The sequence below is a fragment of the Battus philenor genome, unplaced genomic scaffold (genome assembly GCF_028537555.1).
Source record: "Battus philenor isolate CCGP_79_NKW_IND1 unplaced genomic scaffold, ilBatPhil1.0.hap1 SCAF_2, whole genome shotgun sequence".
NCBI classification, from domain to species: domain Eukaryota; kingdom Metazoa; phylum Arthropoda; class Insecta; order Lepidoptera; family Papilionidae; genus Battus; species Battus philenor.
The window spans coordinates 12969235-12992100 of record NW_027181682.1 but is presented as its reverse complement, the minus strand read 5'-3'; the positions used below and the strand labels follow the sequence as shown (position 1 = coordinate 12992100).

Below are 22866 nucleotides of genomic sequence, written 5' to 3'. Positions count from 1 at the left end.
CCTTGTATCAAGATGCCAAAGCATAATCCTGCTAAAGATGACTTGCAAAGTTTCATCTTCGAATTCGTCTATGCAAAGAAAACTGAAATGTCGTGTTAGCCGAGGCGTAATAAGCTTCGCCCCTGGTGTCGGTTTACCCATGGCGCACATGAACTGTAAAAGATTTAATATAAAATTATTTTCGCAATAAGTTTATATTTAATAATTATTTTATATTGGAAACCTATCAACCGGTCCTTATGAATTACGTTACAAGTTATAATGGTGATTTAATTTCAGTTTTTTACACTGTGGGTAGTCCATATAATAATATACTTTTGTATAATTCAAGCTGCATTAATGTAAAACTTATTTATTCGTTGTTTAACAAACGCTATTAATAAAACTTTTACGAAAATCTGGGACATATTCTTAATATGTAACAAAATGAACAACAAAACAATCATGTCTCTCATCCCTATCCAAAAGTTGTCTGGTAGACATTGCCTCGAGCGATAAAACCGCCTCTTGTCTGGTACAAGAGATATATAGTTTTTTAGCTATTATCTGTAGTGTAAAATATAATGTAAATAAATAAAATATAAGAAAGATTTTTTTGTAGTGAAATTGATTATTTTGATGAAGATGAACTAATAGCATACCAATTAGATACTTAGTCATGTTAGATTCATAGATAAAACGCACTGGCCTTGTCACTCTTCTTTTAATAAAATGTACACACGTCCTATTTAAAATACTGACAAAGGTAATCTATTCGACCCTTTTGGAGTGCCCATTAAAAACGACAGAGAAGCTTTCGCATGCAAAAAATGTCCACTATAAAGGGATGGATGCCATGCGTTTCAACATCCGGTTAAGAGGGGGAAAATGTCAACTAGAATAACGGTGTCTTGTGCCCTCTTCTGCATGTTAACAAAGAGGCTAGCGTTACTTTTTGTCGATGTTTAATAGCAGTTCGATTAGTACGAACCAATTCCTAAACAACTAATGCCTTCCAAGCTCGAGTCTAAAACTTTTAGCTTACCAACATATATGCTTTATTTGATATTGTATTATTTAAACAAATTTGCGGTGCACACTAGCCAGCAAATAAATAAAAAAGTTCCTAGTGTTTACCTGCACGTCAATAAGATGCATTGCTTCGTTAGTTTTTCTATTATACCACAGACCCAAGTCGATGCCTTGTCTCAACACTTCTATAGGTGGTTGAGCGCCGTAAGTTTCGGCTTGCGGCATGCTCACATCATCCACAAACACAACGGCGTAACAACCAATCGGTGGGCCAAACACTCCTGACAGAAAATATGCAACGATGCTGAATTAATTATTATAAAACCTCGGTTCTCATTGGAAAGCCGTGCAACGAGCTATGGTCCAGATATCTATATATATATATATATGTATATATATATATATATATATATATATAAGTTCGAGTCTGGCAAGTAAAAATAGGATAGGGAATAATAACTGGCAGAACACATGGCCGCTGGGGCATTCAGATTCTGAAGTGAAAACCACAGATCGGCATGTACAGTGTAGAACGTAGGTATATAGATAGGTTAAGGTTGTAACATGACGCTGAATGCATTCCGTTTCCAGTCGGTGTTTTTGGAAATATATGGGGTATGACTATGTACAGCAGAGAACATTCTGCGACTAAATGACGATAAACCAGAATGCTAAATATTAACTTAATCTATCAGGCACATTTTATTTCACATTATTATCTAATTAATACATATACAAATCCTCAAACCCACCCACCTTTTCTTCTTTTATCCATTTTACCCATGATAATATCCTGTGTCTGGTTACAGTTTGTTTGCGCTGAGAACGCCATGATGAGGGCTTTGTACACTTTTGTATCGACTCTTTTTACAAGGTAATCCTTGAAAAAAAAAAGAAAGAAAATAATTATTGTACATTTTTGTACAGAAATTATTTGGAAGCTTCCGTTAATTGTGAACCACTTTACCACTTTATTATAGAGAGGGCTACTTCGCTCCAAATATTAATAATTGAACTTATAAACCTGTGCACGCCTATAACAGGCAAATGTATTTAAAATTGTTGAATAAAATGAAGCAACTTTCGTCATAAATATTATGTTATACTTTGTTTCTACAATATAATTGTTATTTATTATAAACTACTTACAATAATATAAGAAGATTTTCCAGTACCAGTGGGGCCCACCATCATAACAGGCTTATGATGCGTGACGAACAGTTTGAACAACGCTAAATAGCGAACACTGTCTAATGTCGTGACCAGAATCTGGTTTGGCGGCGTGTCTCGACTGATGGGGGGTGCAGCAACCACGTCGTCTTGGAACGGCTTCCACTTACCTTTACCCTAGGTAAGAAAACCATTAGCTATATTTCCACTAAATAATCACAGGTAACTCTTCACAGCAACTAATAACGAAAATCCCTTTTTAATTATAAACAATGCTGAAACTTAATATAAGGTCGGTAATTTATAAATACTTTTAATTAAATCTAAACATGGGCGTTCGAAACGATTGAAACCACAAATGGCAGCCATTTCTTTACGCTTTTACATCAGATTTGAATTAAGAATCAAACCAGTAGACTATTTGTACCGTAACAATAGCAGTAATCATCGTGATCAATCTATTATTACATCTTCAATAAGTCGAGTTACTGAAATTCTATTTTTAATTTACAAATTCCAGGATCATGTCCGTACATTTCATGTAATTTTGTCTTATTATAATGGGTAATAATAAACCGTCTACTATAGAAATTCACCTAAATTAATGATTTTTCGAGATTTAAATACAGAGATTTTTTTATTTTAAGAACTTAGATTTTTGATTCTTTTATTTGTTTATTTGTTATTTATCATAAGAATTAAAAAACTGTTAAAAGATGATGAAGTTAAACTGATTTGAGTCTCTAGTAACATGTTTATTTTATCTCTTACACTCCTCTACTGTGGCAGCGGCTTCAAACTATAGATAAAGAACTTCTTTATAGTACAATTTTATCTTTTTTGTTAACTACTTATTAATATATTTTAAACATTTTTAAACCATACTATTATTTTTAGGTTCTGTCTATATATCTAATTATTTATCCTGCATATTTCAAATCTTATTATAAAAATTATTATTTAAAAACATAACTGAAATACGGGTTAAAGATAAATACCTCTTTAATAAATCTGTAATCGTAAACAAGGCCATCTTTCGGAATGGTGAATATGTATTGCTTATCGGGTTTTGCAATTTCCCGCGGGTAATTCAGGGCTTCGATAACCTAAAAATTTCGTTATTATAATTCCTTGCACCGTTTGTATTGTACCATTGATGTAATAATAACGAGAAATAAAACTTACTTTTTCGGGGAATTCCTTTTCTAAGAGACCTCGGAATAACATATCAAATTTAGGCCTACCGCTTCCTTCTAATGTGGCTCCAATAGACCAAATACAAGAAAAGAAGAATACGCCCTTGAGAAAAAATACAGACATGTAATTATATGTTATACGTGATTTCGTTATTAATACTCTAATATATTCTATTGAAATACTATATATTATTCAAAATAAGGTAGCCCATTTAGTCATATTATTATATGTATAAGATCATTTCCAGTGACCATTTGTGTATGAATACCAGAAAAGCCAAAGATAATATTGATCTCTTCTATAAAAGCATTCCTAAGGTATGGTATTCTAAAGGTACGAAGGTTCCTATTGCGCCCTTGTCTGAAAAAAATCTATAACAAGCTCATACGCATTTTTTAAAAATTTTCTTTTAAATTTATAGATTGTAAAGGGTGATCATGATTCCGTTATCAGTTAAATCTCACACCCCAAGCATACACGACGCAAGAACTCTTGGCACCGATGCTACTGGAAATTTCTGGTTACAATCGTAACACATGGTTTCAGCAAGATTGTCATACATCCTACGAGTCGCTGCCGGTAGTCAAAGTAATGTTTCCGAAAAAGCTCATTTACAGATAAAGCGATATCCTATGGCTACCCAAGTACCCAAATCTATCCCGAGCAGACTTCTTTTTATGAGATACTTATATAGTAGTCGCATTTACATCTGTGAATCAAATACGCTATTTGAATTGAAACAAAAAATATCATTGAAGAATGTCGGAGATCTCGCGGATTTAGAAGAGTGCGGATATCAAATTGGTAATCACTTAGATGACATGATGTTTTTTAATTTATAATAATAATAATCAGTTGAAATTTCTAAAATATTCAAGGCCTACGTATATTTATTCTTATTTTTTATATGTTATAAAAAAACTACAATTTTAAAAAGATTAATAAATATCATTGAAGAATGTCGGAGATCTCGCGGATTTAGAAGAGTGCGGATATCAAATTGGTAATCACTTAGATGACATGATATTTTTTAATTTATAATAATAATAATCAGTTGAAATTTCTAAAATATTCAAGGCCTACGTATATTTATTCTTATTTTTTATATGTTATAAAAAAACTACAATTTTAAAAAGATTAATGAATACATTACATAACGTTAATGCTTAAAATAACATTGATTATTCGAGATGAACTGATGTAATGAGCTTAAAATACAATATCCTATATCATATTATATAACTTACCTCCAGCTGTGCTCTTACGTCAAGATCTGACAACTGCTCTACCAGTTTCTCATCGTAGAAATCGTCCATAAACGAATCGAAAAGATTCATACAAGATTTTATTAGATTACTTCTTGAAGTAATGTACATTTGCTATATAAAATGTAAGTATGATATTAGTAACAGTATTGTATAAAAATATATATATATATAATTCAATGTTTCCTACCTTAACTTGGCCAGAGTATTCGACCAGCCATAGTAATGGAGACATAAAGCGATTGAATAGATTACGAATAAGGTTACGGTTGACACTGTGAAGTGTTGGCGGAAGAGTGTTCAACCAGGATTCCATGAGGCACTTCCAACCCAAGCCCTTTGGTTCCAAATAGATCATCCCGCAACGCGACACCTGGAGTAATATTTAATTTGACATATTAAAAACATTCCATTTAAATTGAAATAAACTATAGATAGACGATAATTTAACGAAAACACACTGCTGCCCTGGTTAAATATTTATCAATATCATCATTTCTTTTCGTCCACTGCTAAACATAACCGGTCCACATATATTCTCAATAGAACCTTAACAAAACCAGTGACATAGTTTGCTTGACAATGAGTAGAATCAAATTAAAGTATCGCATGGACTGCCTAAATTGTTAAATGTAATAATTTGCGCTAATATGACGTCAATCTGCGATCTTTAATCATTATCATCAACATTAGATTTCAACTGAGACCGGTTGAAAGCAGCCTGCATCTATTTGCATTGCAGAATTTTTCGAGAACGTTAACACGGCCTGTCGGACGTTATGGACGTCACCCTAAAGGATATATGGATATCCTTTACGGTGACGTCCTATGCGGCTCTTGCCTGCTCGCTATCATCACTGCAGAACTTCAAGACTCTGTACTTATACAATTCCCTAATTTTCGCGTTGATAGCATTTTACATTCTTTAGGAAGAATGAAAATAACATACAAGAAAAGCACTTTTAAGCAAATTACGACAGGTTTTAAAAAAGCATTCAAGAATAAAATTACAAAATTTACCGTAGCTGGTGAGGCTGCCTCAAGGTCCATAGGTTCAAAAATAAGATTAGTCGTAGGCGCTAACTGAATGATCTCTCCACTCATCAGGCACAACTTCTTGTTGTCGTCCAATACAGTGTTGAGATTTTCGATCCATATTGCATCTACAGGACCATCGAAGACTAACCATTTCCTATAATAAATCAATTAAAAATTTAAATTTAAATTAAAAGTATTCTAATTAGGTATTCTAACGATAGAAAATCTACCCTAAACAATTAAGTCCGTTATGAATTATTACCTGTTATCATTAGGAGATACGGCAAAAGCTCTGTAGCTCACAGCTAATATGCCATCAGACCACTCGTGTGACACTGGATCGAATTGACCATACAACTGACCCATTGTTATGGATTTAGGATTGATTACCGTCCATTCCACGGCGTTCTCTTCCATTAAACCCTACAGAAATGTGATATTTACGTATTCAATTTAATATGTTAATATGCAGTTGGATTTGTAAGCAAATTTAATTCAGTGATATTTAATAAAATCTCTTAAGAAGTTAATTTTGTTATGTATTTTGATTCTCGTTCCTCCTGTCGAAGGTCTTACTTTAAGTTAAATTAACATGATAATGTTAACATTTTACATAACTATTCGTAGCAATAGAAGTGTTAGTACGTACCTTTTCTGAAACTAAACCAAGCGAATGTCCTAATGCGTGATAGCTTGACGTTTTGCCGGCAAAAGGGAATCCTACAAGCATAAGTCCATGTCGAACGAGGATCATTTCATACAACTGGAGCACCTAGTTGAAAAATTCAAAATTTATGTAGCTCATTTGCAATCAATAAATGTATGATACACCCTATCCAAGAATTAATCTTTTCAAAAATAATAAACAAGGAATTGACAATACAGCAAGATAAAGCGTTTACAAAGTCCGTATTACTACATATTGAAATAAATTTTTCGTTCACTATCTACCTCTGCTGACTTTGTACTACTAGAAGTAATCGGCATATGGCATTACAATAGAAAAAATAAAATAATGTAACCTATTCAAGAATGATTACTTTATACAAGATTGAAAATAGACGTAAAAGCTTTAAAGTTTTTTTAAGACAAATAATCTATATAGGCTATACATTAATTAATCAACCCGTAATTTTTAAGATTGCATGATTATTTACGAACGCAGAAATGGAAAATAAAGAGTGTTGTGTTGAAATGCACAAAATTAAGTTACTGGTGTTGAAAAAACCGGCGTTACTCATTTAAAAAAACACCACAGACAATTTCTCCGACATACATATACGTTTCTCACCTTCTCAATAAAGAAATCGTTAGCTTGTAAATTAATCTTAACGCATACTTCCTTTAAGCAAACTACCAAATGCGGTAGGCCCGCTTTAGGTAATGGTAAACCAGGGAACAAGTCTCCAATGATACCCTGTAAAATAAATTATGTAAAGTTTAACACTAATATTCTGTTAATTGTTTAAACTACATGTGGTAAACTACAAACCATAAATAGTGGAACGTCGTGCTCGAGAAATTTAGGAAGATTAACGTCTTTAATAGAACGGAGCAAAATGACATCCTCGTCTTCATCGGGATACCGCAGCTTCAAGGCACCGGCGGCACGGAGTACGGATTTTACAGCACGCATACCTTAAGATTAAATAAAGTTCATTATTCCGGACTCAATAAATAAAATTTTATAAAAATTCGCCTGTCTTGTTTATAGGGATAATGTACTCCACAAATGGACAAAACTTGTACTCGTAGGTCGCGGGTTCGGTTCCCGGGAATATATGATATAGAAATTATATAATTCACACTTCGTCCATTATTAAATAGGATTGCTTCTGTTCACAAACAAGTTTCCAAAGGATGGGCAACCGCGTCGTCTGCGTACCATAATATCACATTGCGATCGCCAACCTGCCTACTAAGTGTGGCGATTATGGTAAATCCCCCTATAGATATCTTTTTTGGGGAAGCCTATGCAGTAGTGGGCGCCTATAGGATGAAACGATGGTAACGACAGAGTATGCATAAACAAAAATTTTCTTCAGAATTGTACACAATGAATCAACTTTTCAATTTCTGATTCTATAATGATGTCAATGACTTATCATCTGTGCCATGAAGAAATTCAAATCGGTATTGAGATAAGGACTGAAAGAATTGAAAATAATAACATTTATTCTTTTCGTTCTTTATTGTATAACTCTATATATACATAATATATATATATATATATATATATATATATATATATATATATATATATATATATATAATAAAAAAATATAAATAAAAGTTCAAAATTTTAGCAACTGTGGTACAAAAGGCGTTATTATCATCCTAGGCCATCCATGTTTGCCACCTTTTGAACCAGCATACAAAGAATGATAATATTCCATTTAACTCCAAATATGTAACCTATACAAGGTTTTAAATGCGCTAAAATCCTTTTCTTCCCCATTGAACCCTCCTTTTGCCTCTGCCTCAAATATAACTGCATATTAATTTTAAAACACGAGGACATAGTAAATGTATATCAAATTACAATGATAACGGATATATAACATAAAATATTGTAAAAAAATTATGGCTAAAGTAAGACGCGATAAGGCTTGTTTTATAATGAAAGAACAGAGAGTATTACCGTAATCATAATGACTCTGCGACGACAGCTGCTCCGAACACAATTTGTACGTGGCCACAATCTTCACCGCTAATGGTTTTGCGTTTAGATACCCAAATGCGTAAAGTTCTATCTCCGAAATCAACACGTAATCCGGAACCATCATGGCCACTGAACGGAATAGCGCCTGTGGAATTCAAATTATTAACAAGGGGCTCAAAGTCCCCCGTGCAGATCGAATATAACGAAAAATAATTGTCATTTTTGCGTTACAGACGGGAAGCGAGATAAAAGGTTGAAACTTTTTTTATATATATTTACTGTATGAAGATTCCAAGTTTTCATTATTAAATGAAGGTGATCACTACAATAAGACGACATAAACCCAATCTAGTAATATCTAATGAAGGGTCTGCAGATCATCTACTACAAAGAGAGATATGCTTGAGATTTCTCCACAAGATCAAATCAGGATTAAGGAGATCTGTTAACCGCCGTTAACTTTAACGGCTACTTAGCTGGCATTGCCCAGCGGATTGGCAAGTTGAAGTGGAGAAGAAGGGCTTTCAGCACTTTGCCTCTGGAAAAAAGAATTATTCAAAAAAAAACATCCAAAAATTCATGCACCTTTAAGTTATCTGGTAGCTCCGATCTCCCAGCATACCCAGGGTTCATCGTGATGAAGACGGCGCAGGATTTATCCAGCTGCAACATTGTGCCTTCGAACAACAACTCTGTCGCGCCAGAATTAATCCCTCGTTGAATGGATAAGATCTGTTGTGCCACGACTGACAACACTTCAAGATCGATACGGTTGAACTCATCGAAGCAGGACCAGGCGCCGCAGGAGGCCAGACCCTGAAATACAGTTTAATTTCTTTAGCATAAAACTGACATTTTATTAGGTAAAATAATAATTAGGAGTATATTAAAAAACTGGATGCGAGTAAGCAAGTAAGACAGAAACTTATATTTATTACTACACTTGCTTCTGCGCAGATAGAGTACATCTAAAATAATTCCTTTTGGTAAACTTTATACAATTATACACAACACAATACAAAACACTAAGTCTTTTTTAACAAACAAATGTCTAGCAGAATATTATTAAGTTTCTGTAACATTTGTTTGTTAAAAAAGACCTAGTGTTTTGTATTGTGTTGTGTATTATTTTATAAAGTTTACCAAAAGGAATTATTTTAGATGTACTCTATCTGCGCAGAAGCAAGTGTAGTAATATATAATCTCTCCACAGATAACTCAGGTGATTGCTTTTTTATCGATGTCCCACCTGCTGTTGCTGTTGGTAGCCTTTGATTGCTTTTAATGGCCATGCGTTTTTTGCTGCCTTGTACAGTAAAGAGTTTAAAATAAATAAATAAATACACTTATTGATACCATATTTAGCGCATGAAAAATTATTAGTCAAATATGCATTTAATATTTAATAATAACTAAATACCTATATGTTTTAAAGAACATTAAGTATTTTTAAAAGTTGACAGACATTGACACTATGCTTGCCTCTATTCCTTGCGAAGCTCAAGAGACAGTTGTGGATTGTTCACCAAACTAATAATTTAATGAAATGATAAAACTATAATACTTACTTTAAAGAATTTTCCCAATGCAATATAGTCGAGACCATCGGAACAATTAAATACAACACATTGCTTCGCCACGGCTTTAGCTAGATCTTTGGTAGTCTCCGTCTTTCCAGTACCTGCTGGACCTTCGGGTGCGCCACCTTGGAAACAAACTTTCTTAGTTTTAAAAACACCATTAACTTAATCGAATTTATTGAAGGATACAACAAAAAATTTCATAATAATCAATCATATGGCTTAAGAAGTTCATTTATTTTATAAACTATTTTCGACTGAATGAGTAAAGCAGAGAAACATGATGGAACTGAGAAAGGTTTCTTGTCTAGTAGTGTGTGTGGAAAAGAAAGCATATTGACGATGTAAATGCTAACCACCTAAAGCTAAATACATTTGACTTTCATCTAGTAGTGGATATCAATGCGTCATTTTTTCTTCTTATTTTCAGCTGACAGACCCTAACTGCAAGGCATAGCTCTGACCTCCACGATAACCTGTCCAGCTATGTGCTCCTATTATTACGTTGTTTACTAAATAACTTGAATAATTCTTTTTCATTCATCTCATACCTAAGTTCAAATGCAAAGCTCCGAAAAGTGTTCGGAAGCAACGATCTGTGAGCGGCGTTACTACCAAACGCCCGGTATTGCCCAGGTACTCGTACCCGTACATGAGCTGCGAATTGATCATACGCGTCACCACTTGCAATCCCGTCTCCTCTTGAACCTTGAAGAACATTATTAAATTTTACAACAAGTTATAGTATCGTAAAACATCGAAGTTACAATTTCACAATTTTCATTAAATATCTTCAGGAACCTATCATCAAGATAGTTAACGCAGCGTCATCTATTATTACCGCCAGACACTATTGCAAAATTGGCGAATCCAATGAGACGTAACTATTTTTTGAATCAAACTGCTATTCGCAAAAGCTACCGATAATAATTTTGGTGTCAAAAATCAAATCGATATGCGTACTCATATACAGTATAATTTATCCTAAAAATATTGTATAACTATAGATTACTACATGAGAATGAGATTAAAAAAAAAACTTGGTTAATACTTTTAAAGATCCTAGAAACATTAATTATTATGTCTTAAATATATATATATATATATATATATATATATATATATATAATATATATATATAAAATATATATATATATATAAAATATATATATAAATTATTTTTAAATTATTTATTTAGTATGTAATTCGTAATATTAAAAATAGAAGTTTGTACAAAGTACAGCTAAATTGCAGTTACCTCCCAGTAATAACGTATTTGTGAAAGCCAGTTAAAATCGTTATCCTGTTGAACTTTAAACTCGATGAGAAGCATAAGAACATCTCTTGCGTGGACGTCCAGTACAACCAAAGCTCCTGTAATTAATAAAAAGATTTAGGTTGAAATAACTATAAATAGTAATGCCCACCACAAGCACAGGCCTCCACCGAAAATCGTCATGATAACCGATTTGAAGTTGCGCAAATCTAGCGACTTTCCACCACCACAACTATGTCATCGCCTACCTAGTGGGGGGCGTGTATCCACGGCCTCCACAGGCACGGTGTCACCATTCGAGAACATTTGGCCCCAATATCTATCGGTTGCACGAGCGATGTGCCACGCCCACTACTACTAAGAACAAGCAATTTTTCGAGCTAAGTCGGTGACAAAATGACGAGACACGCCTAAGCAAGAGGGCCCACCGAAAAGAAGCTACCAGGAGGTAGAAGAGTGAAGACGACGACACCAACAACAGAGAACAGCAACGCACCGAGTCCCACATAGTGCACCGACGCGCTAGGAGGCGAATATAATTTTATGTAGTAGCAGTAGGAAAATTTTGTTAGCCCTGAAATCGACAAAGTTGTAACAGCCTTAAAAGGCTAACAACGGATACATCATCCAGAATACAGACTAAGTCGGTGACTTGTGTTCTTCTGCGGATTCCCCTATTCCGAAATCAATCTCGCAGAGAAACTCCTAATTCAGCACTCTCCTTTATTCTTTGGGTGACAACATTATGTGACAATAGTAAGTACGACGTAATTAGGGACCAGAAATTTGAAAAAAACATGTGATGGCGGTAAAAAACCTACTCAGCAGATTTTGTGCCAATTGCTTTCTATAAGAGTCTCGTGTATCCTAACAGGAAATTGTAGCCTAGTAAATAACTTAAGCCAAATTAGGAAAGAAAACTTCCACACCTCCCTTGCAAGGTAGACCACATGACTCTGCCAACCAGTGCTATCGAAATCGTGGTCGGTAGACGTCATATGGCTGAAATGATGATGATATAACACACCATGTCGTCTGAACTGTACTGAATTAATAGGACTAAAAGTACTTTACCTAGAGTGATGCGATTTTGTAAACTAAGCTCCCCTCGCACCAAATCTACAATCTTCGATATCTGGTAATTACATTTGTCCCAGTAAGCTCTCATCGCGCGAATGCTAATGTGAATTGCTTCGGTCACTTCCGATGTCCAATACGTCATTGCTATACATTGCACCTAGAACAATATTTATATAAATATATGCTTTCTAATACTTTATAATAATTTTTTTGTGTGGATATTAATTTCCAGTGCGGCTTGCATTTGCCATGTCTATATATAACTTGCTATATCAAAAATCATTGTTAAGCAGTGTAATAAACATTATATGTTTGAAATAACTTTTTTAATTTAATAAAATCGGAATTGATTATTTATACCCAGTACAGGAAAACACTTGTCGGGGTCAGGTAGTATAATATTACATTTTCTTCAAAATTACTGAGTATATATATACAAATGTAACGTAACATGTTAGAAACAAATAGACATTATCATTAACTTTAGCAGATTTTAAAAAACAAAGGTAATAATTTGATAACTTCGGTACGTTAATTAAGGCCTATTCAATTCAGCTGATAATAATGAAAAAGATAAACGGCAAAAAAATGCTGGTAGAAGAAATCGTAGTTATGATAGAAAAGGGACAAGGTCGCCATCATATCCGCCAAGCAACTTATTCTGAGTTTCTTTGAGGTTAAGATATATATACAATCGTAACATACTGTTTGTCCGGGCCATATTAGCACCCAATCTTCTCTTGGCCGCAGTGTGTAGTCATCGTAAGATGAATGAACGACTTCATGAACTGATGCTTTCATTGATGTTTCGAGTTCCAAAAGCCATTTCTCCACCTAGGGTTCAAAAGGATGTTGTTTTACTATATAATTATTTCTAATCCATGAATGTCTATTACTTTCATTATGTAGAGTGTAAATCAAGTAAATGGTTGTTTAATGTAATGTAATCAAATAGGTGTAAGAGCAGAAAATTATTCTTTATTCAAAGAATTCTTAATCATTATTACTTATTGTTAGACCTCCGACGTTGCTCCTAATAGATGTGTCTTGTACCTATCAAGTTAAAAACAAAAACAAGGCGTTTAATACCGAAAGTTGTTGTCGAAAGTGATTCTATCCACAGATATCACCAAATTATAAAATAATTTTTGGCAATTCACTAAAATTTATAAAGCTTAGGTTTCTTTGTTCTATAATAATTAATCATTATATATATATAAATATATATATATATATATATATATAAATATTTATATATATATATATATATATATATATATATATATATATATATATATATATATATATATATATATATATATATATAATAAAATATAAGTATTGATAAGTATCATTAATGTTACAAAAAGTAAATAATAATTTACAAAAATCATTATAATGTAATTTCAGTCTTGTATGTATCGGTGAAATATCTGACTGAATAATCGTCATGCCTTGACATACCTGTCCCCGAGCGGCAGCAGTGTTTATGGTGATAGTCAACAATACAATCTCCCCTTCCGAAGACCTCATGTGGGTGACCACCATTTCCTCTGTGAACGTCAACTTCGCGATACCTTCGAAACATTTCTTCAGGTGCGGCTGTACACTAAACACAAAAGCAAATTTAAATTTTTTGACTACAAGTTATTTCAAAGCATCAAAAGATACTTGATATGAAAATTTTATTTTATTCGCCCAATTTATTCACAGTTCTCTGTTTCAAAGTGTGATGAACGGTCGTTGAAACAAGGATTCATGACACGTATCAAAATATTTTTATGTTAATTGCGACAAATATGACAAATGTAGTTCGAGAAAAAGTTAATAGTGATCTTACCGCATAGGATCTTTGGTTTCAGATAATATCTCAAGCAGTTCATCATTAGATAAGAAGAAGAACCGTGGGAAGTACAATCGTTTCTTCTCGAGGTAAGCGTTGAGCCCTCTCTGTACCATTTCTAGTAAATTATTCGATTTACGCAATCTGTCCAACATCTTTTCTATGGTGATCACATCTAGAACTCGTGGCTCCGTGGCCGCAGCTTTCATAATTTCACGCCACATCTACAATAACCGATGAAGTTCTTTATCATCTAAATTTAATTCCAATTTTTTTTTAATTCATCGTCATCATTTCAGCCGTAAGACGTCCACAGCTGGATACACGTCTCCTCAATAAATTTCCAATAGAATCAGTTGGAAGCGTTTTGAATCCAGCAATCAACTTCCTTTACAAGATCCAAAGACTAGCGCAAGGAAGTGTTCACCTTGTGGATGGATGTTCTTCGCTACGCTAGTCAGCCTCCACTCTAGAACCTTCCAGCAGCAACTTATTTAGCGTACTCGCGGCCACTTTAAATTGCCAATTTGTTGGACTAGTTCGGGACTACTTCCGTTCGTCTACAGATCATATTCCTGATTTGATGATGTGAGCAACTTTGAGCATAGCTATGTCCATGGTTCGTTGAGCAACTGTGAATTTGTCAACGAGGTCCAGAGTTAGAAGCCACGTTTCAGTATAGTAAGTTATCACTGTTAACGCTCATTTGTCATAGACTCTCGTCTTTAAGATAATGATAATACATCTGGATGTTTCCGTCTTGCGAAACGCTGTCCAGCGGATTCGATGATTGATCTCTTTCTCGAAGTTAGAATCATCTAGTTTTTAGACTGTTTACGCCGGTTATAATGAAGGAGAGATTAAGTTTTTTACAAGATTTTTAATCAAAATTCCATAAATTAATTACCTTGTCCACAGCGCTGAATCGTCGGCCTTCTTCAGGTATCTGCTGTTGGATGTCAGGCGAAGAAAAGATGGGCTCAAGATACATCCAAGTCGCTTGAACCTTTAACCATTCATCCAGTATCTCTTGAAGCAATATCAATTTGGCCTCCCAGTCACTGTTCATTTAAATTAGCTTTTCATTATATATATTTTTAGAGACTAGATATTCATTATAATATTTATCATTTCAGCTATATGCCAGTAGTCCACTATTGGATATGGGCCTGCCTTCTTACCCATAGGTTTACAATGGGAATGGTTGAAAGGAGCCGTATTCAACGTTTTCCGATGACCTTAACAAGGATGTCTGTCCACCTTGTTAAGATAGTGTAGAAGTAGTGTTACTACCATATCGAAATATTTAAAAACCTCCAAAAATGTAATGAAATTTGACAAAAATAGACACAGTCAAAATACTCACAGTATTGTCTCTTCAAATGGCTTAATGTATGGCGAATTCTTCATCGTTTGTGTCTTAACAATATGGTCATCTAAGAGCAATTGTATTTCGTCGACGCTCGATAAGATATAAGTTCCAGTGTCCCTGAAGTTAAATAATTATTTTTAATCAATTAACCTAACGTAAAACAATTGCAAAAGTAAAATACTGACTTATAAGCCAGAATATCGAATTTAAGATCCGCCCATTCTTTCATCATCTTATCCAATGCCTTCTCGAGATTATTTTCTTTAGTTGCAGCCTCTGATATTCCTTCGAACTTCTCTATATAGTCGTCCAAGTTGAAGTCTATTACTTTCGCTAAAGACAACTCTTCATCTACGACTATAGGAAAACCTACAATATCGGACACTTTCTCCCAGTGCCTTGCCTTCATACCGGGATTACCCAAAGTTTGAATAATAGGCATATGTGTTTTAAACTCGTCCATTTTTTCCCTGTAAGATAAAACTATCAATGATATTTACTGCTTCCACTTTAAAATATAGTATTTAAAATTAATAATAAATACCTGACTGAGACAGCCAAATTATGAGTGTCGGGAGTATCTTGAAATGATTTTTCCAGTTTGTACACAATTTTGTAATAATAACTTACGTCTCCTTCTATATCTTCAGGATCGTGACTACCGACCTAATCAAAAGAAATTTAGTTAATATAAAATAAATGAACTTTTTTTTTCTTTAGTACTCACCTGGTACTAGAGAAATTTACAGTACATAAGAAAAACCGCACGCTATAAAGTATCTTTGGTCTACAAAGCGACCGATCCTCAACCAACCAACTTAACAAATTAGCAAAATATTAAAGTCGAAATAAATAACGAAATTAGGAACCTTTCATGAAATAGAACTAAATTGAAATATAATGATAAACTCATCTAATCGATCAGAAATTAGTTTAACCAAAGACAGAGACTTAACGTCGTTCTAGTATAATTTATTTGTTAAAATCTACCAACTATATACAAGATTCCGCTTATAATTTTGAATCATTAATTTAGATATTGTTATCCTATAGGGACTCACCTTACTCTGCATCCAAGTGTTGTACTTTTCAATAAAATCATAACCCGCATCAAATAGTTTTTTAAAAGGAACTAATCGATCGTAGACCGCCTTCCTTTTAGGGTACTGTGAAAGTTCCCAACCAAAAGATGCTTCTTCTTCATTAAATTGATCGATTTTCGTTAGAGCGATTGATAGTCTGTGAAATTATATAAACCTATATTTATCACATTCATGATAAAGTCCTTCTTTATTGATCTGGTAAAATATAAACTTAATGAGTCGAGGCCATTTCATGTCTCTAGAGCGGCTGGCGTAAATGGTTCATTGCACAGGTTTTTGAGTTATAAAATTGAATGTTGTACATTGCATATTGGCAGACTCTATAACTTTTATTTTTATACATATTATTTCCTATGAATCATGTATAATAATGAAATTATTATAAGAGTATGACAGAAAAGCCCAGTTTGATACAAAACAGAGTTCGATTGGGTTAAGTCAACTTAAAATACGTTGCTGTTGGGGTTCCAAATGCCTTAATCTAAGAAAAGCCAACAGCTAATCGGTTTTTTTTTTCAGGGATCACTCTCACAAATATTCCTTATACAGTAATTAGAGTAATTTATTCCTTAACTGTATTATCACTTAAAAATCATTTGCACTGGATCTTTGATAAAAATTTTAAAATTCTAATATGATAATTCGGAGGCACTAAACAGGTGTATATTATAAAATTAAATGCAGTATCCAATAAAGGAGTTGTATAGAAACTGTATGGGGTCTATAATGTTTTTATATAAGTAAAACCCGTATGTTAAAGACAAAAAAAATGCAAAAAAATCCACTATGCAACAGCAATGTTGTACTAAAAGCGACGAATAAGAAATAAACAGTTTTCTTTCTCTATTTTTATTAAACGAAATGTCTTACTTATCATCAAGATGGCGTGCGCGTGCCACGTATTTCGGTAATTCGTTAATGTCGCCCCAGTATTGGACCTCGTTGCATTGTATTTCAAACGTGTCAAGATCCTCGATAAATTTCGCAATTCGGACCTGAGAAATATTCCATATTATTTAATATAATTTTAGATAACTATAAAATGCCTTGAAACTTGTTAATATAAATGCAATTGTAGGTAAAAGATTTAAACCAACATAGATCTATACATAATCGTTATAATTATTTCAGCAGCAAGACGTTACTAGATGTATACGTCCCTCAAAGGTCTCCAACAAAACCGGTTCCAAGCGGCCTGCATCCAGTGTTTTCCTAGCGCACCTTAATAAGGTCGTCTATTATCCTTGTGAGTTAACGTCCTACGCTGAGCTTACCAGTACGTGGTTTACTGTGGTCACTCTAATATACCAAAAATCCATACAGATAAATAATACAGACAAAGCTAAGCGCCACATTCTGGAAAAGCTAATTTAATTAAAAAACGACGAATTAAAATCGATAAATTGCGAGCAAATTCATGAAACCAACATCTTTCTTTTCACGTACAAACCATGTACTAGTAAATTAAAACACTTGCCCCCTATCTGTTAAATATATAACGTCAAGAAAACAAAGGTTTGTATTAAATACAGCAGTCTACGAAATAGAAAACTTATTTTTGGAAGTAGTCTTTGTTTTTTGTCAAGACTTTAAATCGATAAATAAAACTGTCCGTTCGAAAAACGTTTCATTTCCTCTTTTGCTTTGGACTCAGGTAGGTCAATAACACACAAACAATACAAAGCCTGTCGGAGCAGCTAGTGTTTTATTAAGATTTCTTCAGACAATAGTGAGGCATCACTGCGGCGTTATTTCTGTCGCCAAAGATGTGCATTACTATAATTCATTAATATTAAGAACTATTATATTACGATTCAAACGATTTTTATTATAAATGTCATCTAAAAGTACGCATTATTTACTGTACTTCGGCTTAAAAGCAAAGTAGATAGAGAAACTAACAGAGTTAATGACCTTCTCAGGTCTGGATGTATAAAACAATGAGATCCACAGTTTTTTCTACAAATTTATATTACAAAAACTAGTATTAACAAAGTATCTGAGCTATGTTAAATTTAGCTTGGTGTACCGAATGCCTGCCCTGCTCGTTTTATTAGTCTATCTCTATAACAGGAATCTTGATGACATCCGACGTAAGATATCATATTCAAATTTCGCAGAATATCTTTGATAAGTATTTTAAAATAATTTCTTAATGAACCACCTATAAATGGTTACATAGTATATGTCACATACTCGTAAAATTATTATAGTATTTATTAACATGTTACCTTCAGTAGCTCCTGATATTCAATTTTCTTTTGGTCGCATATTACTTTGCATTCCTCTATTACACCCGGCATACGGGCATACCTAGGAGAAACAAGCAATTTACGTTACAAATGTACAAGTAAAAAATCAGCATTGAATTTTTTTTAAAGTTATTAGGCTATTTCTAACCAAGTTTAAACCAGTTTTATTGCATCCATGCTTTTTCTTTAACTATACCAATGATATTTTCGTTACTGATTATGTCTTAAAATGTTTACAAAGATAACACGCCGTTATAATTATCACCATTTTAGCTTCAGGACGCCCATTGCTGGACATAGGCCTACTCCATAGATTTCCTATGACCTAAACAGGGTCGTCTGCACACCATGTAGGTGTACGTCCAAAGCTCCGTTTGATTTCCCATGGCACTCCAGCACCTCAAAACCGAAGCGATCATCTATTCTGCACACTACAAAGAACACTTATTACTTACCAATGGAAAGTCTGGTTATTCGCTTTGATTTCTAGTGGAGTGAAGTTTGTATAGTCGCCCAGGAAAATTATGTATCTCATTACATTCCGCAGCTTGTCTTCCATCTCCTCCAGTACGACTTCCTCTACCTTCTTGCAGTAAGCAATCAGGTCCATCAGAGCGGCCGTGTCGGGCGGTGGGGTTAAAAGTGTGTTTGCGGTGTTAGCGTATTCGTCGTAAATCCTGTTTTAGGGTTTTACTGTACAGTTTTATATTTCCTTATAAAACCTTAAATGGGAATATGTGTGTATTGATGTTTGTAATTAGTTTTTTAATGTTTCCATTTGTTTGACTAAACACTACTTTCTGAGAGAGCTCTATTCAACCACGAAGACCAATAACAATGATATTTAGGATTAATAGATATTACTTTTTTGACTCATATACACGTACGCTTCTCGGGAATCAAATAGGCTATTTACGATAGCTGGTCTATTTTAACTTTAACTATGACCACTAAGCTACCACTGGTGTTTTTGCTATTAATGTTTAAATTGGACAAAATGCATATAAGTTAATCTCAAAGCGCAAAACACCGGGAACGACTCGATCAAAATCTTTTTTATATTAAATAGTTTGTGTTATTGAAAAAACACAAAAAATTTCAAATTTCTGCACAATTTCCATTTCTTTTATTAGAACCTTTCACAAATTAATGAACTTGTAAAAAATAATGAATGATATCGGTTAAAACGTTTTCAAGATATAATGTAGCCAGAGGAAACGGTATTTAATAATTTTATTAAATATGTAAAGATTAATGCTCACTTTGTCTTTTTTCGAACTTATTAATTCGGAATAATTTAAAATGGTACATACATTTTGACCATTCCCTGGTAATCCTCAGTCATTTTCCTCAAAAGAGTGTTCGCAAGTCGCGTCGCCGCCCCGCGCAGTGAATTAATCAAGTCTCCTCTCTGCATCATGAACATGCCTATAACTATTGTCCCTTCAAGCCTCGACGGTATCTCCTTTGCCAGGTTCACGTACTTTACTGATTCTTCACAAAACTCTTCGAATGTCTTCTCTGGGTCTGAATTGATGAAGTTTTCTACCAAAGTCATAGACTAGCGAATAAGAGAAATCATGAGTTAATTATAAATTTCTTACTTTTACATTCTTTAATTAATTCTAATATAAAATCTTTAATATTATACATTATAGTGCTACGGAAACCGCTGTACCACGCCATAGGCAGTCGCGCGACAGAACGGAAGAGTATCATCTGCTCCGTTCGATCAGACCCATCCTCGCCGCGCTTAGGCGCGGAGCTGTTATTTGGGTAGTACTTTCAATTCAAGTCATTCCTTTAATCATCGTCAACATCACCATTTCAGGCATAGGACGTTCCCTTCTAGATATTGACCTCTTCTATAGATTTCCGATAGGACCTAATAAAAGAGGCTTGCATAAAAAATTTACAATTCGTTAATTGTGTGACCGACCGAGCCGAGGTTCGGTCTCCTTGGGATTCTTCGAAATGCTAAACGCGTTTAGCCCAGCAGCACGAGCTGAAGTCTCTACTCAGAGATTCTTAAGCTCAGAAAGAGTAAAAATCCCCACTTTCCCTATCCGATGAAACGATTGATGTAACCGACCGGAGTTCCGGCTTCCGATAATCCTCAAGTTTATCCATTGTAAAGGTCAAACCCGGTATAGCTCTAAATGCCAATCGACAAAAAATATTTTAACATGACAATTCCAAACTCACTTCTCCATTCAACAAGCACACATAGTCGTCGAAATCTTGAACTCTCAACTCCGGTCCAATCCTCTGTTCGTTAATCAAGTTTGAAATATGGCTTTTGTATTGTTCTACCAGTTCATTGTCTATTATTGGCTGAAAATTTAAAAAAAAATCTGTTTTTCATACAGGGTAATTGGGTATCGGTGTAAAAACTTTCAAGGAGTTAATATATAATACATTTGCTGTCAGTGAATGCATAGGTTCACAAATCAATGACGTTAAATGATATAGCAAGAAAAAGCGGTTTTAATGTTTGAATTAGCACATTTTAAAATTAAACATTATTTACTATCTGTCCTTGTAGACTTTTTAGTGTCAAAAGTAGTAGGCATGTCACATCCCAATAAAATACAATAAAACAAAACTAATGAAAGATTTTTCAGAATTATCATTTTTTCGAAAATAGGAGTGAAAGTTTTAAAATTATTGCTAACAAATGAAGCTGTACTTTAGTTTACTTTAGTTTTTACACAAATAACCAGTAACCCTGTGATTTAAGAAATAAGCTATTTCGGAATTTCCGAAATATTATTAGAGTTTCTAGAACGCGAACTTGTAGTGGCAAACCTTAAGTGTTGAGCGAGAAGTTACGTCGAAATCCTGGTACAGCATAGTTTCAAGACGGGGCGTCTGTCGACAAGCGTCAATCAAGAAATCGTATAACAAGCAGAGTTGCTCCCGAAATTGTTTAAATGAAGGTTCAAATGCAATCGCATCGGTTTGAAACGTCAGATTTATTACAAAACCTTGGTTGTCTCCCTGAAATGTTTTTATTATCTACTATAAAGAAATCCTTTTTTTTTAAAAAATTATGTATTATTAAAATAAAAATTCATCTGTGAATGGAAGCAATGTACCGACAATCGCAACATAGGACATCCACCTACAAGGTAAACAGACGACATAACAAAGTGTTTTAGATATAAATCTAAGGGAACTCTAATTTTAAATACAGATTGTAATATACATCCCGCATGTTGATTCATGTTGAGTCCATTCTGCGCAGTTTCAATATTAAAACCGATTATCGATCTATGCCTAGGCCGACAAAGATTATTTATATTGATAAATGTCCGAGAAGTCATAGTCCTCTCAGTTGGAATAAATCCGTCGTATCTCAGTATTAATGCTGCGCTCCCCGATGCCAAAATAGGCATAGCACGTTGAAGGTGAAGATCAATCCGTGTCCAGAGATCACGACTCGGCAATGAAGACATCGAATTGAGAAAATGGGGTTGTGTCATAAACAATTTATGTAAGTAATAATTTATTAATTTTTAGGATAAGATCAAAATTTGTCGGCTATATTATTTTATCTGGACAGTAAAATTTTGATTCCTTAATTTAATTGTATTGTATCTTGCCTAATTATACCCCGAGCTTCCTACGTATAATTATATCTTGATACAAATGTAATAAACTGTAATGAAATGTAACAGCCAATGTATTTAAAAAAATACATAGCGTCAATTATTATATGTTATTTATGACACACTAAATATGTTTTACTTTACCCCAACATCCATTATATAATCAGTGAATTCTTTCATAGACTTTAAACACAATGTTTGCAAATTATAAGTCATAATGCATGCGAGACAGTTATAAAATCGTTTCATCTTCGAAGCTTGTTTTGGGTCCGGTATTTGTTTTTTCTTGCTTCCCTGTAAACAAATATTAACATTTAATGAAAATTATTTAATGAAATTGTAACAAACCTACGTTTTGTACCGCCTACGTGAATAAAAAGTAAGCAAGTTAAATAATCAACATAAT

The 22866-nt window shown here is 33.8% G+C and overlaps 1 protein-coding gene across 1 annotated transcript in view; it reads right to left on the bottom strand.

Annotated features, from left to right (window-relative positions):
• Dhc36C (Dynein heavy chain at 36C) overlaps positions 1 to 22866 on the bottom strand; it is a 63238-nt gene that overhangs the window by 35083 nt on the left and 5289 nt on the right. The window contains exons 6-39 of the mRNA XM_068764765.1: positions 22605 to 22754; positions 21658 to 21849; positions 21055 to 21183; positions 20163 to 20410; positions 19305 to 19526; positions 18829 to 18910; positions 17468 to 17592; positions 16556 to 16733; positions 16039 to 16160; positions 15680 to 15964; positions 15489 to 15611; positions 15030 to 15183; positions 14120 to 14346; positions 13744 to 13888; positions 12985 to 13113; positions 12274 to 12436; positions 11182 to 11297; positions 10475 to 10631; positions 9912 to 10048; positions 8929 to 9159; positions 8323 to 8488; positions 7174 to 7319; positions 6973 to 7098; positions 6331 to 6453; positions 5944 to 6104; positions 5664 to 5835; positions 4834 to 5016; positions 4626 to 4757; positions 3367 to 3480; positions 3180 to 3287; positions 2161 to 2358; positions 1768 to 1891; positions 1117 to 1292; positions 2 to 153 (exon numbers count right to left, since the gene is read on the bottom strand). Coding sequence (XP_068620866.1) covers positions 2 to 153; positions 1117 to 1292; positions 1768 to 1891; positions 2161 to 2358; positions 3180 to 3287; positions 3367 to 3480; positions 4626 to 4757; positions 4834 to 5016; positions 5664 to 5835; positions 5944 to 6104; positions 6331 to 6453; positions 6973 to 7098; positions 7174 to 7319; positions 8323 to 8488; positions 8929 to 9159; positions 9912 to 10048; positions 10475 to 10631; positions 11182 to 11297; positions 12274 to 12436; positions 12985 to 13113; positions 13744 to 13888; positions 14120 to 14346; positions 15030 to 15183; positions 15489 to 15611; positions 15680 to 15964; positions 16039 to 16160; positions 16556 to 16733; positions 17468 to 17592; positions 18829 to 18910; positions 19305 to 19526; positions 20163 to 20410; positions 21055 to 21183; positions 21658 to 21849; positions 22605 to 22754 — 5396 coding nt within the window. The remainder of the gene's footprint in view (position 1; positions 154 to 1116; positions 1293 to 1767; positions 1892 to 2160; positions 2359 to 3179; positions 3288 to 3366; positions 3481 to 4625; positions 4758 to 4833; positions 5017 to 5663; positions 5836 to 5943; positions 6105 to 6330; positions 6454 to 6972; positions 7099 to 7173; positions 7320 to 8322; positions 8489 to 8928; positions 9160 to 9911; positions 10049 to 10474; positions 10632 to 11181; positions 11298 to 12273; positions 12437 to 12984; positions 13114 to 13743; positions 13889 to 14119; positions 14347 to 15029; positions 15184 to 15488; positions 15612 to 15679; positions 15965 to 16038; positions 16161 to 16555; positions 16734 to 17467; positions 17593 to 18828; positions 18911 to 19304; positions 19527 to 20162; positions 20411 to 21054; positions 21184 to 21657; positions 21850 to 22604; positions 22755 to 22866) is intronic.